Below are 15,888 nucleotides of genomic sequence, written 5' to 3' on the forward strand. Positions count from 1 at the left end.
AGCATGTGAAATTTATTGTCAATCAGTGTTGCTTCCTAAGTGGACAGTTTGATTTCACAGAAGTGTGATTGACTTGGAGTTACATTGTGTTGTTTAAGTGTTCCCTTTATTTTTTGAGCAGTGTATTTCACCTTTATTTAACCAGGTAGGCAAGTTGAGAACAAGTTCTCATGTACAACTGCAACCTGGCCAAGATAAAGCATAGCAGTTCGACGCAAATAACAACACAGAGTTACACATGGAGTAAAACAAACATACAGTAATACAGTAGAAAATAAGTCTATATACAATGTGAGCAAATTAGGTGAGATAAGGGAGGTTAAGGCAATAAATAGGCCATGGTGGCGAAGTAAATACAATATAGCAATTAAAACACTGGAATGGTAGATTTACAGTAGGGGAAGAGGTAGTTGTTTGGGCTATTTATAGATGGGCTATGTACAGGTGTAGTGATCTGTGAGCTGCTCTGACAGCTGGTGCTTAAAGCTAGTGAGGGAGATAAGTGTTTCCAGTTTCAGAGATTTTGTAGTTCGTTCCAGTCAATGGCAGCAGAGAACTGGAAGGAGAGGAGGAATTGGCTTTGGGGGTGACAAGTGAGATATACCTGCTGGAACGCGTGCTACGGTTGGGTGCTGCTATGGTGACCAGCGAGCAGAGATAAGGCAGGACTTTACCTAGCAGGGTCTTGTAGATGACCTGGAGCCAGTGGGTTTGGCGACGAGTATGAAGCGAGGGCCAGCCAACGAGAGCGTACAGGTCGCAGTGGTGGGTAGTATATGGGGCTTTGGTGACAAAACGGATGGCACTGTGATAAACTGCATCCAATTTGTTGAGTAGAGTATTGGAGGCTATTTTGTAAATAACATTGCCGAAGTCAAGGATCGGTAAGATGATCAGTTTTCGACGGTATGTTTGGCAGCATGGGTGAAGGATGCTTTGTTGCGAAATAGGAAGCCAATTCTAGATTTAACTTTGGATTGGAGATGTTTTTTGTGAGTCTGGAAGGAGAGTTTACAGTCTAACCAGACACCTAGGTATTTGTAGTTGTTCACATATTCTAAGTCAAAACCGTCCAGAGTAGTGATGCTGGACAGGCGGGCAGGTGCAGGCAGCAATCAGTTGAAGAGCATGCATTTAGTTTTACTTGTATTTAAGAGCAGTTGGAGGCCACGGAAGGAGAGTTGTATGGCATTGAAGCTCGTCTGGACGGTTGTTAACACAGTGTCCAAAGAAGGGACAGAAGTATACAGAATGGTGTCGTCTGCGTAGAAGTGGATCAGAGACTCACCAGCAGCAAGAGCAACATCATTGATGTATACAGAGAAGAGAGTCGGCCCAAGAATTGAACCCTGTGGCACCCCCATAGAGACTGCCAGAGGCCCGGACGACAGGCCCTCAGATTTGACACACTGAACTCTGTTGGAGAAGTAGTTGGTGAACCAGGCGAGGCAATCATTTGAGAAACCAAGGCTGTTGAGTCTGCCGATGAGGATGTGGTGATTGACAGAGTCGAAAGCATTGGCCAGGTCAATGAATACGGCTGCACAGTATTGTTTCTTATCGATGGCGGTTAAGATATCGTTTAGGACGTTGAGCGTGGCTGAGGTGCACCCATGACCAGCTCTGAAACCAGATTGCATAGCGGAGAAGGTACGGTGGGATTCGAAATGGTCGGTGATCTGTTTGTTAACTTGGCTTTCGAAGACCTTAGAAAGGCAGGGTAGGATAGATATTGATCTGTAGCAGTTTCGGTCAAGTGTGTCCCCCCCTTTGAAGAGAGGGCTGAACACAGATGCTTTCCAATCTTTGGGAATCTCAGACGACATGAAAGAGAGGTAAAACAGGCTAGTAATAGGGATTGCAACAATTTCGGCAGCTCATTTTAGAAAGAAAGAGTCCAGATTGTCTAGCCCGACTGATTTGTGGGGGTCCAGATTTTGCAGCTCTTTCAGAACATCAGCTGACTGGATTTGGGAGAATGAGAAATGGGGAAGGCTTGGGCGAGTTGCTGTGGGGGGTGCAGTGCTGTTGACCGGGGTAGGGGTAGCCAGGTGGAAAGCATGGMCAGCCGTAGAAAAATGCTTATTGAAATTCTCAATTATAGTGGATTTGTCGGTGGTGACAGTGTTTCCTATCTTCAGAGCAGTTGGAAGCTGGGAGGAGGTGTTCTTATTCTCCATGGACTTTACAATGTCCCAGACCTTTTTTGAGCTTGTGTCGCAGGAAGCAAATTTCTGCTTGAAGAAGCTAGCCTTGGCTGTTCTAACTACCTGTGTATATTGGTTTCTAACTTCCCTGAAAAGTTGCATTTCACGAGGGCTGTTCGATGCTAATGCAGAACGCCACAGGATGTTTTTGTGTTGGTTAAGGGCAGTCAAGTCTGGAGAGAACCAAGGGCTGTATCTGTTCCTGGTTCTAAATTTCTTGAATGGGACATGCTTATTTAAGATGGTGAGGAAGGCATTTTTAAAGAATAACCAGGCATCCTCTACTGATGGGATGAGATCAATATCCCCCCAGGATACCCGGGCCAGGTCGATTAGAAAGGCCTGCTCGCTGAAGTGTTTCAGGGAGTGTTTGATAGTGATGAGTGGAGGTCGTTTGAGCACAGCTGGGAGCAGAGGGTGGTCTATAGCAGGTGGCAACGGTGAGAGACTTGTTTTTAGAGAGGTGAATTTTTAAAAGTAGAAGTTCAAATTGTTTGGGTACAGACCTGGATAGTAGGACAGAACTCTGCAGGCTATCTCTGCAGTAGATTGCAACACCGCCCCCTTTGGCTTTTCTATCTTGTCTGAAAATGTTGTAGTTATGGATGGAGATGTCAGAGTTATTGGTGGTCTTCCTAAGCCAGGATACAGACATGGCTAAGACATCCGGGTTGGCAGAGTGTGCTAAAGCGGTGAATAAAACACACTTAGCGAGGAGGCTTCTAATGTTAACATGCATGAAACCAAGGCTTTTACGGTTACAGAAGTCATCAAAAGAGAGCGCCTGGGGAATAAGAGTGGAGCTAGGCACTGCAGGGCCTGGATTCACCTCTACATCGCCAGAGGAACAGAGGAGGAGTAGGATAAGGGTACGGCTAAAAGCTATGAGAATTGGACGTCCAGGACGTCCGGAACAGAGAGTAAAAGGAGCAGGTTTCTGGGTGCGATAAAATAGATTCAAGGTATAGTGTACAGACAAATGTATGGTAGGATGTGAATACAGTGGAGGTAAACCTAGGCATTGAGTGATGATGAAAGAGATATTGTCTCTAGAAACATCATTGAAACCAGGTTATGTCATTGCATGTGTGGGTGATGGAACTGAAGGGTTGGATAAGGTATAATGAGCAGGGCTAGAGGCTCTACAGTGAAATAAGCCAATAAACACTAACCAGAACGGCAATGGACAAGGCATATTGACATTAAGGAGAGGCATGCTTAGCCAAGTGATCATAAGGGTCCAGTGAGTAGTGAGGTTGGTTGTGAGGTTGGCCATGGGTAGCAAGCTAGCAGAAGATGGAGGTCTGTTTTTAACCACCCCGTGCGTTTCCGTCGGTAGATTAGTGGGGTTCCGTGTGGTAGAGGGGACCAATCCAATTGTCAAAATAGTTATAGTTAAAGTGGCCCAAGAAGATTGTTCAATAGACCTGTTCAGATAGCAGCCGATATGCTCAAGACAGCTAACGATTAGCGGGCCGCAGTTAGCAGATGGGCGTTCAGGTTACGTCGCGATGGAGGGGCCAGTTGAATAACGCCCTCGGGCAGATAACGTCGGTATTCCAGTCGTGAAGGCCCGGTGGCGCTCCGCATCGGCAGTATAACGGGTCCGGATAGGTGATTGTAGCCCAGGAGTGGCTGATCGAACTCTTCAGCTGGCTAGCTCCGGGATAATTGGTGTTTGCTCCGGAATCGACGTTAGCCAATAGTCACTTGGATAGCAGCTAGTTAGCTGCAAGATCCAGGTGTAAATGTCCAGAGCTTGCGGTAGAAATCCGGGGATATGGAGAGAAAATAGGTCTGGTATGCTCTGGTCTGAGTCGCGTTGCACAAAACTGGCGCTAGCTTTCCGAGCTAAAGGATAGCTGATGACCGCTAGCCGTGGTTAGCTGAATACTAACGTTACCTAGTGAGCTGGCTAACTTCTGGCTAGTTTCTGTTGTGGATTTCGGATACAAGGTGAATTATATATATTTTTTTTAACGATCCGCACCACATTTGGTGAGGCGGGTTGCAGGAGAGTGTTTTGAAGTTGAGTTTTTAGAAAAAAATATATTAAAAGATATGAGAAGAAAAATATAAAAATATATAAAATATATATACACGGGACAAGACGAGGACAAAGGACGTCTGACTGCTACGCCATCTTGGGAAAATTCCATGCCATAGACATGCCATAGACCTATTTGTGCCTAGCACGCTACTGGAGTCGCTACAGCACGATGGGAGAAGGACATCCCGGCCGGCCAAACCCTCCCCTAACTGTGCGTCATCTTATGGGTCTCCCAGTCACAGCCGGCACGGGTCTCAAACCAGCATCAGTAGCAACACAGTTTGCACTGCGACCCAGTGTCTTAGACCGCTGCGCCACTCAGGAGGCTCCATCCACCAAGTTTTTAATGCTTATCAATTGCCTTGCACAAAGTATCAAAATACAAAAATACCATACAGGACTCTTCAAGAATTTTATTTAATGAGAAAATATGGAAAAATAAATAATGAAATGTTAATTATATAAAGCAGCCCATGTATTCATCTGCCAGAGAGTAGCCCCAATCGGCCCGAGCCCCGATTAATACATTTGGGCCAGATAACTCTCACTGGAATCGGCCCGAGCTCAATCCCCGCATCCTAGCCATAAGTAATACTACCGAAGGCGGCCCAGGCTTGGGCCACATGACGTCGGCCGAGTTTGACTCTCAGCCAAGTGCCCAGACTCTCAGCCAGAATCGGCCCAGATCCATTGTGCTAGCTGGGAACTCACCAAATTATGGAATTTATCGTGGAAGAATGGTGTTGCATCCCTCCAATAGAGTTACAAACACTTGTAGAATATATGCCAAGACACATTGAAGCTCTTCTGGCTGCTTGTGGTGGCCCAACACTTTATGTTGGTGCTTCCTTTATTTTAGCAGTTACCTGTATTATCATGTTACTGTTCTAGTTCTGTCTGTCTATATGTCTGACCTATTATCTTGTGTTACTGCTCTAGGTCTGTCTGTCTATGTGTCTGATCTTTTATCTTGTGTTACGGCTCTAGGTCATGGTCTGGTAGTGTCTAATATGAGGGATGATTGATTGGCTGTGGTGAGCTCCTGACACACGAAGCACATGATGAGTTCTCTTCTGTCTTACAGCCTTCAGCAGAAGACCTGGCCCAGATGTCTGAATGTAGAACTCAAGAAGATCCACTTGTCATGGCCAGAAGCAAAGGAAGCAGTCAGAAAGACCTGCAGAGCTGGGAAACATTAGGACAAGCCCGCCCCATGTTCCTCCATAAATTAAGTGAATTAAGTGAATTAAGTGAGTAAGTCAGTTAAAGGCTTTAGTTGTCCTCCTACGTGGCTGGCTCGCCCCTCTGTCTGGCTGTGGTATAGATGGATGAGCTGTAGTGGGAGGTCTGTCAGCAGGCTCAGCAAAGAATCACCCATCTTGCATGCGTATGGACTTTGATGTTGGTTCCAAACTTTTGGTTACCCTTTACCATGCTTTGACTGCTTTTGAATGGATTTACTCAGGGTCGTGCACAGACTTTTCGAGGGGTCTGTGCACCAAAAAAGGGTACCCCTCCCCCCAAAAACGTCGACTTTCATTTCTTAGATTCATAACATATTATCTAATGTTCCTGTTGCCAAATTTTAATATATTTTTTTCTCCATAGGCCTTTATTTTCTGCAAAATCACACTCATCCAACCTTAAGCAAGCTTAAAGCCTACTGCTCAACGAGAGGGCAAAGAGGGATGGGCTATCAGTTGATCATAGCGAATACAAAATCAGCTAATTAGCTAGCTAGCTAGCAGCGGTGTAAAGTACTTAAGTAAAAATACTTGAAAGTACTACTTAAGTCATTTTTTGGAGTATCTGTACTTTACTATTTATATTTTTGGCAACTTTTACTTTTACTTCTGTACATTCCTAAAGAGAAGAATGTGCTTTTTACTCCATACATTTTCCCTGACACCCAAAAGTAAATTTTGACAGGAAAATGTTCCAAATTCACAAACTTATCAAGAGAACATCCCTGGTCCTCCCTATTGCCTCTGACCTGGCAAACTCACTAAACACAAATGCTTAATTTGTAAATTATGTCTGAGTGTTGGAGTGTGCCCCTGGCTATCGTTCAATAAAAAAAATTGCGCAATCTGGTTTGCTTAATATAAGGAATTTGAAATGATTTACACTTTTACTTTTGATTCTTAAGTATATGTGAAACCAAATACTTTTAGACTTTTACTCAAGTCGTATTTTACTGGGTGACTTTCACTTTTACTTTTACTTTCCTATTAAGGTATCTTTACTTTTACTCAAGTATGACAATTAAGTACCTTTTCCAACCCCCTGCTAGCTAGTTAGCTATTCTGTTGAAACAATCTACCTAGTCTTTACCTGTGATTATAGTTTGTTCTGCCGCTGACATCTGCCTCTTAGGCCTACTAACAAACAATCGAATTGAAGCCTTCCCTGTTCCTGACAGTAAGATGACAGATGCAACTCAAAAGGTAGCAACTACGACACTGCTGTTTGGTGATGGTAGCTTCTGCCTGCAGGACGAGTGCAATGCACAATCACATGAGGGCAGAGGGGCAGGTGAGGGGGACTGTTCCAAGATCAAACAATGAGAGATTAGCTAGTTTTATGGGCAATTCGTTTAAACAACAACAGAGAAAATATAGAAAAAGTGAAATAAAAATGTAATAATACAAAATGACACCTATCTGGTAGGGCACTTCTCTCATAGGAGGTCAAAAGGGCAGGAGCTCAGGCAAGCTTAGACCTCTATCTGTGCACGTGCCTGGCATCACTCCCACTCTAGGGAGCCTTTCGTTTTGTTTTCTTTCAGTTTATATTTTGATGATTCAGGTCCAGGGTTTTGATGAACATTAAATTATAAATGACTTTGTAAAACGTTGTGATGTAGAAATACAATTTGATTGATTGAGATAACTAACGTCTCCAGTCCTTAAACACTGCGACTGCCAACAGCATGCGTACTTACCTGTTCAGCAGTAAATCTGATGGCTGTTCTGACTTAGACTGTCAACTTTCATTTCATAGCCCTTTAAAGATGTCAGTTCTGTGTCTTTGGGAGTAATGATGGGGAGCGTTTACACTTTATTAACATATAATTACCATTAATAACATAATTGATGATACTTTGGTAATAAACATTAAGCACTCGCCTATGTTCTTGTAAAGCTGTATCCAGTGTGCAGGCACATTGCTGTGTACTGCAGTTACAGTGGGAATATTGCGGTGTTGGCTGTAGGTTAGTCAGTGTGTTTTTCCATAGACAAGCATCTCTAAGGTCTCTGGCTCTAACCCACCAGACTCGAAGGTCTGAGTCCCAAATGACCCTACGGGCCCTGGTCAAAAGTAGTGCACTATATCGGGAATAGGGTGCCATTTGGGACTCAGACCCTAAGTTCCTCAGCTCTGAGCTCTGAGGTCTAAACAGTGGAATCATCCCAGTCATCTTCTAAATGACGGAACAGGACGTTCCTGCAGCACTTTTACCCAGACTACCCCTCCTGCCTGGCCTGATTATGACTGGCCTATGGTTGGAAAACAGCTGCTGTAGTGTTCACCACTCTAATAGTGGGGATATAGTGGGTATAGGATGCAGAAACAGTAACAGTGGTGGTTATAGTTGGAATATGGGTGTAGGGTACAGTAAAAGTAAGTATGGGGAAATGAAGGGGTGATGAAGAGAGGGAAGGAGGTGGAAATGGAGGGGTGAAAGAAAGGAGGAAAAGGGAGGGAGTAAGAGAGAGGGAGAAGAAGAGGGATAAGAGAGTGAGGGAGAGGAAGGGGTGAGATGGATGGAGTAAGGGAGCAAGGGAGTGAGACAGTGAGGGAGAGGAAGAGGTGTGTGAAACAGTTCTCCACATGTGTTCTCCTCGTTACCCTGAGCTGCATGCTGCTCATTCTGCAGGAATGTATTGTTAACGTGTCTATAACCTCAGCCTGACACACACATACGCATGACTGCACGCATGTGAACACACACACACTTAATAAGACTCCCCATTGCACTAACCGCACAGCTGCTCTGTGCAATAAACTACCTCACAAAATACAAAGCTTAACAGCACTCAGCATAACACACAACACTCAATGAGTAATACACGTGCTGCTTCTGTCTTTCTGTGTGTTGATGCAGAATCACAGGACTCAGTGGGGCGGTTTCCCGAACACAGAGTAAACCAAATCCTGGACAAAATATTAGGCAAGTCAGTTAAGAACAAATTCTTATTTACAATGACAGCCTAGAAACAGTGGGTTAACTGCCTTGTTCAGAGGCAGAACAACAGATTTTTACCTTGACAGCTCAGGGATTCAATCTAGAAACCTTTTGGTTACTGGCCCAATGCTCTAACACTACTAGGATACCTGCCACCCGTGTGTGTGTGTGTGTGTGTGTGTGTGTGTGTGTGTGTGTGTTGTGTGTGTGTGTGTGTGTGGTGTGTGTGTGTGCGCTGTGTGCGTGCGTGCGTGCGTGCGTGCGTGCGTGCGTGCGTGCGTGCGTGCGTGCGTGCGTGCGTGCGTGCGTGCGTGCGTGTGCGTGTGCGTGGCGTGTGCCATTTGGGAATGATCCAGAGCGCTACACAAATACATAGTGTCACGTTCCTGACCTGTTTTCCTTTGTTTTGTATTTGTTTTAGTTGGTCAGGGCGTGAGTTGGGTGGGTTGGTCTAGGTTTGATTTTCTATGTTGGATTTTGTGTTTGGCCTGGTTGATTCTCAATCAGAGACAGCTGTCAATCGTGTCCCTGATTGAGAATCATACTAAGGCAGCCTGGGTTTCACCTTGTGTTTTGTGGGTGTTTTGTTCCTGTGTCAGCGTTTGGGCCACACAGGACTGGTTTCGGGTTAGTCACGTTTGTTGTTTTTTTGTATTTTGTAGTGTTTGTTGTTTTTCCAATTAAATAATGAACTCTTACCAATCCGCATCTTGGTCCGATCCATGCTCCTCCTCGTCTGAGGAGGAGAACGACTACGACAGCCGTTACACATACGGAATACCACAATCAGCAGAGAGACTCTAATGGAAGACACATGAGAAGCAGTATGCTGATACATTATATAAACAAACAATAGAGAGAGTGGGTGGGTGGGTGGGAGGGAGACTAGGTACTGGGAGAGAGACCAAATGGGAGAGGGCTTTTTATGGGGTCAGAACAAATGTTTATATTATCACAGACCCTGCCAAAACCCACCCACCACATGCCCGGGTCACAAGTACACTTACAACACAACACACACACACACACACCACACACACACACACACACACACACACACACACACACACACACACACACACACACACACACACACACACACACACACACACACACACACACACACACACACACACACACACACACACACCACACACACACACACATACATGATTCTGGTGAGAATACATCCTCGTTCAACAGGATAGGAGTGGAGATGAAATGTGCTGTGGAGGGCCAGAGAGAGAGGGAAGGAGGGAGAGAGTGTAGACGAGAGGATTGGAGAGAGGGAGGGAGTGGAGGAGAGGGGGAAACGCTATGACCTTCAGAGGGAAAGATAGCCAGGGAACCAACCCAATAGGAGGCTTGTCCACTGAGAAGGAGAGGAGGGAGAGAGGGGGAGAGAGAGGGAGGCGTAAGAGAAGGGTGGGAGAGACAAAAAGCAGAGAGACAGAAAACTCGATTTGATAAAAGAGGGCAGGTACCATTGGCAGGTAAGACAATGTTTGTTGTTTCTTTTCTCCAGGGGGGGCGCTTATAGATGTGACACGGTTGATAACAGAATGTAAACAAAGTGAGGCCAGGAGAGAGTGTTTATCTCTCAGAATATGTGAGGTGTATGTGGGGACGAGGAGTGTGTGTGTACGTGTGTACGTGCGTGCATGTCTTGGCAGAGAGGCGGACGTGAACAGAGCCTGGCAGTGTGTGTTTCTACAGAGGCGCTGAATGAGAGCGGTACTGAAAACTCTTCCCAGAGAGAGAGCTTGTTCTAGAACGCTTGTTGCTTCTGGAATGCTTGTTGCTTCGGCTAAAGTTCACTCACAAAGCAGATTCTAGAATGCTGCTGCTCTGTGACATTCAGACAAATAGTGACACACCTATCCATTTCACCTTTGTTCAGCTAATCATGTTGATTTCCTGTTTCAAGTTGATGGAAGGGTTGTACTGGGTGGCTAATGAACAGAAAGCAGAGTTGATCTTTTTCACAGTCTGGCTTATGAAAACACTGCTGTGCTGTGTTTGGCCGGGGCAGGCGAGACTGTGTCACTCTACCCTCTACAACTCTATGCTTTACATTACATAGGGCTAGACAACTGTCCTGGTGTCTGTCAAGACGTATGTCTGTCTCTCTGTGCAACTGTCTGTTCTGCCACATGTCACATGTCTACACTATGTATAGCTTCTAGGATTGGCAGGTCACAATAATATGCAGATTTTTGTCGATCAAAGTCTTCGAAAATAGAGAAGAAGCTTTCTGAAATCTCCAGAAACATCTCAGGAACATTCATTCCTTCATAATGGGCTGTGGTCTGGTCTGGTTTGGTTGGATTGGATCTCTGTTTTTTTACACAGCAATAAAACTCTGTCAATGGAATTCATTATTGACAAGAATCCAGGCTGCATGGGGAACATTGTGAAAATGGATCATTTTGGTTCGAACAACACATATTTGCTGTCTAATACTTGCTATAAAGCATCTACATCATTCTGCCAAAAGAACTGAACGTTTTTCATTTGACAGTTGGCAATATTTCCTTAAAAATATGTGTCACCCAGAAGTTTAGACAGCCAGGCTATATATCTGCCTGTCATCTCAAGCAGTTTTAACAGTGCAGACAGTCCAATGTTGTTCCTTGCTTGTCTGCAGACCCTGCTCTGTCTTTCTCAGTATTTTCCAAATGGGACATCACATCCTTGGGATGAAGATAAATCCTGCTGGGTTGTTGTGGTTAGAAAACATGACTTTAAAATGCTTTAGGTGAGTCAAAGCCCAGCAAAGTTGACGTGTTACCAGTCACATTTCTGACTCGCCTTTAGATCTCGTCTCAGTAGAGTTTCCAACCCTGCTGTCCGGGAGAGCAGTAAAGCGTTTCCGAGATATTTTATGGTGCCTCAATTAAATCAACAGTGGAAAAGTTAATTAAGTTGAAGGATTCTTCTAATCTTTCCTGGATGAACATGGAGCAAGTGGGCAACTCTAACACAGTTGTGACCCAGGTGTGCTGATCCCTGAGTATTGGAGTCTTGTCTCTACATATATCTCCTGTTGATTTACAACCCTAACTCGCAGATTAGCTGTGACTATGGTATAAGTGAACTCCAGACTGTCATCTCTCTCGTTGTCTAACAACAGCCCTAACTCTGTATTGAAATCCTGACATCTTGATGACGGCTGTTGGGGTTCTGGACTACTGAGAGAAGAAAAGTGAAATCACACTCTGGCCTGAGTGGCCTTGCCAGAGAGCATGATTAGTTTGAAAGGAAGGGAAGTTCAGAGATGTTTATCCTGGCCTGGACATACTTAGGCTGGGAGAATAGTTGTCTAATGACTCATGATAATCTCAGATATTTATGGAACTGGCCAGAAGGCTTTCTCACGACAAACAAAGGATAGAAACACACAGTCAATCCCACACTGTTGTAAGATGCTGACCCATAACACCTTGTCTTTTTGCCAGTAGTCAGTAGAAAGCTTGACATAAAAATGCCTGGATCAGAGTCACAGTAACCATATGTATCCTGAGGACTCGGGCAATAGCTACAAACTAATGACACACGACTGTTTTCCTCTGATCTGCAGTAGGCTTCTGGGTGTTCAACTGCTAGAGAGAAGTAAGAAAAAGATAGAGGGGGGAGAGAAAGAGAGAGAGAGAAAGAGAGAGAGAAAGAGATGTATATGGAGATTCCTAGTGAGGATCTCTCTATGCTGTTAGAAAACCAACCCTCCGCCCGTCTCAGAGCTCCAGCCGCTCTGGAGCTACAGCCCATCCCATACAGCCCCCTCTGTTCCCCCTCGTCAGGAAGAAACTCTCTCTGGACCAACACACACAATGGAGGCTTTATCCTTCAGCTCCCTCTATACCTCTCTCTGTCTCTCCCACTCTCTAACTTACCCCCCTCTCATCCTCTCTCCCTCCCCATTCTCTCTCACCCTCTCACTCCCTTATCCCTCTCTCCCTCTTCCCCCCTCCCTCTCTAACTTCTCTCTCTGTACCCCTCTCTCTCCTTCTCTCATCCTCTCTCCTTTCCCCTCCCTCCCTCTTTAACTCCTCTCTCCTCTCTATACCTCTCTCGATCCCCACCTTTCTCTCTTTCTCTCACCCTCCTCTCTCTCCTTCTCCCTCTTATTTTTAACAGCTGTAAAGGAATAGCTAATGCTTTACCCAGACATGAATGAGAACCATGTCTGCGTCCTTCGCCTGCACAGGTCACTTCACTCAACTCAACCTTTATATAAGCTGCTTACAAAATCGCTGCAAAAGGCTAGAGGAAAATATGACTGTACTGGTTGCAAGCAAGCAATCCACCACTTGATAAAAGTTAGGGCATAATGATGCCTTCATAACTTAGAAGACCTACCGGTAGATGCATCACAAATCATTTAGAAGCACAGTCATACTGCATAAAGGATTATCTCCTGAAATCTGGTGCTTTACCAAATGTCAAATGTGGTATAACCCTTTTCTTACCGCTTCTTACCCCTTTAGTTTTACATTTTCTTACATACAGTATATATATCTCTCCTCCACCCCCCCTTCTCTCCTCCTCATCCGCTCTTTCCATCCAGGACAATGAAGACAGGTGTGGGACTCTACACTGCCCTGGTGCTCTGTCTCCTGATGGGGACAGTGTTTTTACAGAGACCACGGCCTAAGAAACCTCCTAAGCCTCCAAAGCCCACCAAGCGCCCCTCCTTCAAGCCTGCCCCGCCACCTAAGGAACCAGAACCCCAGGAGCCCACAGACTTCCCCCCTCCCATCCTTGGCCCCCCTTCCATGTTCCCTGACTGTCCCCGGGAGTGTTTCTGCCCCCCTTCCTTCCCCAATGCCCTCTATTGCGAGAACCGGAACCTCCGTACGGTCCCTTTGATCCCGTCCAGAGTACACTACCTGTACCTGCAGAACAACTACATCTCCGAGGTAACAGCGGAACCCTTCAACAATGCCACAGAGCTGAGATGGGTCAACATGGCCAACAACCGCATCAAAAAAGTGGACAAGAAGGTGAGAGCTTTATTTGATTTATTTCTTTAGTATTTGATATATTTAGTCATGTATTCAGTTATATTCATTCATATTTTTTTTTCCTCGCTTTATGTCTGTCTGTCCGTCTCTCTCAGGTGTTTGAGAAGGTACCTGGTCTGTTGTTTCTCTACATGGAGAGGAACCAGCTAAAGGAGGTTCCTGATGACCTGCCAGCTGGGTTGGAGCAGCTCAGACTCAGCCACAACCAGATCTCCAAGATCCCCTCTGGAGCCTTTGGCAAGATGGAGCACCTCGCTCTGCTCGACCTGCACCACAACAAGGTACACACACACATCAATGCTAGCAAGCACAAACACACATGTGCAATCAATCAATCACACTCACAAATGTGCAAACACACACACGCGCATGCATGCACGTAGAAACATACACACTAAATCATATAAACACACACTCCCACACTTCGTGTATTCTCTGTTGTGTTTAGTTGAGTGACAGTGACATGGGGAAGAACACGTTTAAAGACCTAAAGACCCTGGTTCAGCTGAACTTGGCCCACAACATCCTGAAGAAGATGCCAGCTAACATCCCCAATGGCATCGCACAGCTATTCCTGGACAGGAACAACATTGACAACATCCCTAAGTAAGCACACTCAGGCACGCGAGCACGAGGCAGGCATGCAAGCACGTACGCACACACACACACGCTCACACATACGCACACACGCATGATCTATTGACCGAGAACATTGGTGTGAGATACAGCAAATCATGAATGACATTGCGCTCAAATTCTCTATCCCCGATGCCCCTTGATTACAAACGTTTTTTTTCAAGAATGTTGATAATACATGATGAGCGTGCTAAAGTAAGAACCCTCTAATAAACCCGCTTGTCTTCTCCATACAGGGACTACTTCCAAGGCTTCTCCAACCTGGCGTTTGTGAGGCTCAACTACAACCAGCTGAGTGATAAGGGAGTCCCTAAGGCTGTGTTCAACGTATCCACTCTGCTAGACCTTCACCTGGCCCACAACCAGCTCACCTCCGTCCCCCTGTTCAACCCCCAGCTGGAGCAGTTGCACCTCAACCACAACAGCATCGAGAGTGAGTAGCCTAACATAAGACTGTAATAAGTCCGTAACATGACAACAACACCTCAGAGAGTGAGTAACACAACACATATCATGACTCCAACCACATCACAATCATAACAGCATCGCGAGTGAGTAACACACAATGGCAGTACAACCATAAGTAGCTAACATAACCACGACAGCATTGAGAGTGAGTAACTTGTTTGTGTGTGTGTGTGTGTGCGCGTGTGTGTGTGTGTGTTCCTGTGTCAGGTATTAATGGGACCCAGCTGTGTCCATTTAGTCTGTCCTCTGAGAGTCTGACTGATGAGGCTCTGATGCCCAGGCTCAGGTAATAAAACTTTGTATACAGTACATAACACAATAGGCATGGTCGATTGATTGATTAATTGTGTATTTGATTTTTTGATTGAATGATTGATCGATCAATTTATTGCTTGATTGTTTGCTTGATTGATTGATTTATTGATTGATTGACACCCACCAGGTACCTGCGTCTGGATGGGAACCACCTGAGTCCTCCTGTCCCTCTGGATGTCATCATGTGTTTCAGACACCTCAAGTCCATCGTTATCTAGAACCAGGCCTGGAGTCAGGGGCTGCTTCAGGACACATACACACACACAAACACAAACACACACATACATGCACACACGCGCACTCACACAGTCAGCAAATGGCAGCAAACCTACGCAGATGTACGCAAGGCCACGCACGGACACGCACACACACGCTGCCTCAGACACAAACAGACATGCTTGCCCATACGCAGTCACACGCACATACACTCACACAGACACGCACACACACACACAATACTATTTCAGATGGGTGAAATGGTGCCAAATAACCTGAGTAAAGTGCTAGCTGTACAGCTTTGACAACTTCAGGAATATTTCACTCGTCTAAACAAATATTTATAAAACTAAGAACCAACCCGTCGCATTGACTACATCTTTGAAGCATGGATGTATCTGCAGTTACTACCATGTAGTTTAAAATGCCCTTGGGGAATCTGTGTTTTTGAGGTACTTTGTTTATAAAAAATATACAATTATATCCTTGTTTTTTGTATAAAGCAGTTGTGTACAAATAAAATAAATAAAATGTACTATTGGCCAAATCATGCATCCTTTCCTATCCACATCCTTCCTATCCATCTGAGTTCCTGGTTCAGCTAGTTGAATCATGCATCCTTTCCTATCCATCTGAGTTCCTGGTTCAGCTAGTTGAATCATGCATCCTTTCCTATCCAAATCCTTCCTATCCATCTGAGTTCCTGGTTCAGCTAGTTGAATCATGCATCCTTTCCTATCCACATCCTTCTATCCATCTGAGTTCCTGGTTCAGCTAGTTGAA

At 45.2% G+C, this 15,888-nt stretch overlaps 1 protein-coding gene across 1 annotated transcript; it reads left to right on the forward strand.

The window, feature by feature from the left end:
• Positions 1-9,850: 9,850 nt before the first annotated feature.
• On the forward strand, positions 9,851-15,640 carry LOC111963732 (prolargin). The gene is made up of 7 exons (XM_023987229.3): positions 9,851-9,939; positions 13,014-13,449; positions 13,566-13,751; positions 13,919-14,076; positions 14,343-14,539; positions 14,782-14,860; positions 15,017-15,640. The coding sequence occupies exons 2-7, from the start codon at positions 13,018-13,020 to the stop codon at positions 15,105-15,107; spliced, it is 1,143 nt and encodes a 380-aa protein (XP_023842997.1). The 5' UTR covers positions 9,851-9,939; positions 13,014-13,017; the 3' UTR covers positions 15,108-15,640.
• Positions 15,641-15,888: the final 248 nt, after the last annotated feature.

Source organism: Salvelinus sp. IW2-2015, linkage group LG1 (genome assembly GCF_002910315.2).
Source record: "Salvelinus sp. IW2-2015 linkage group LG1, ASM291031v2, whole genome shotgun sequence".
NCBI classification, from domain to species: domain Eukaryota; kingdom Metazoa; phylum Chordata; class Actinopteri; order Salmoniformes; family Salmonidae; genus Salvelinus; species Salvelinus sp. IW2-2015.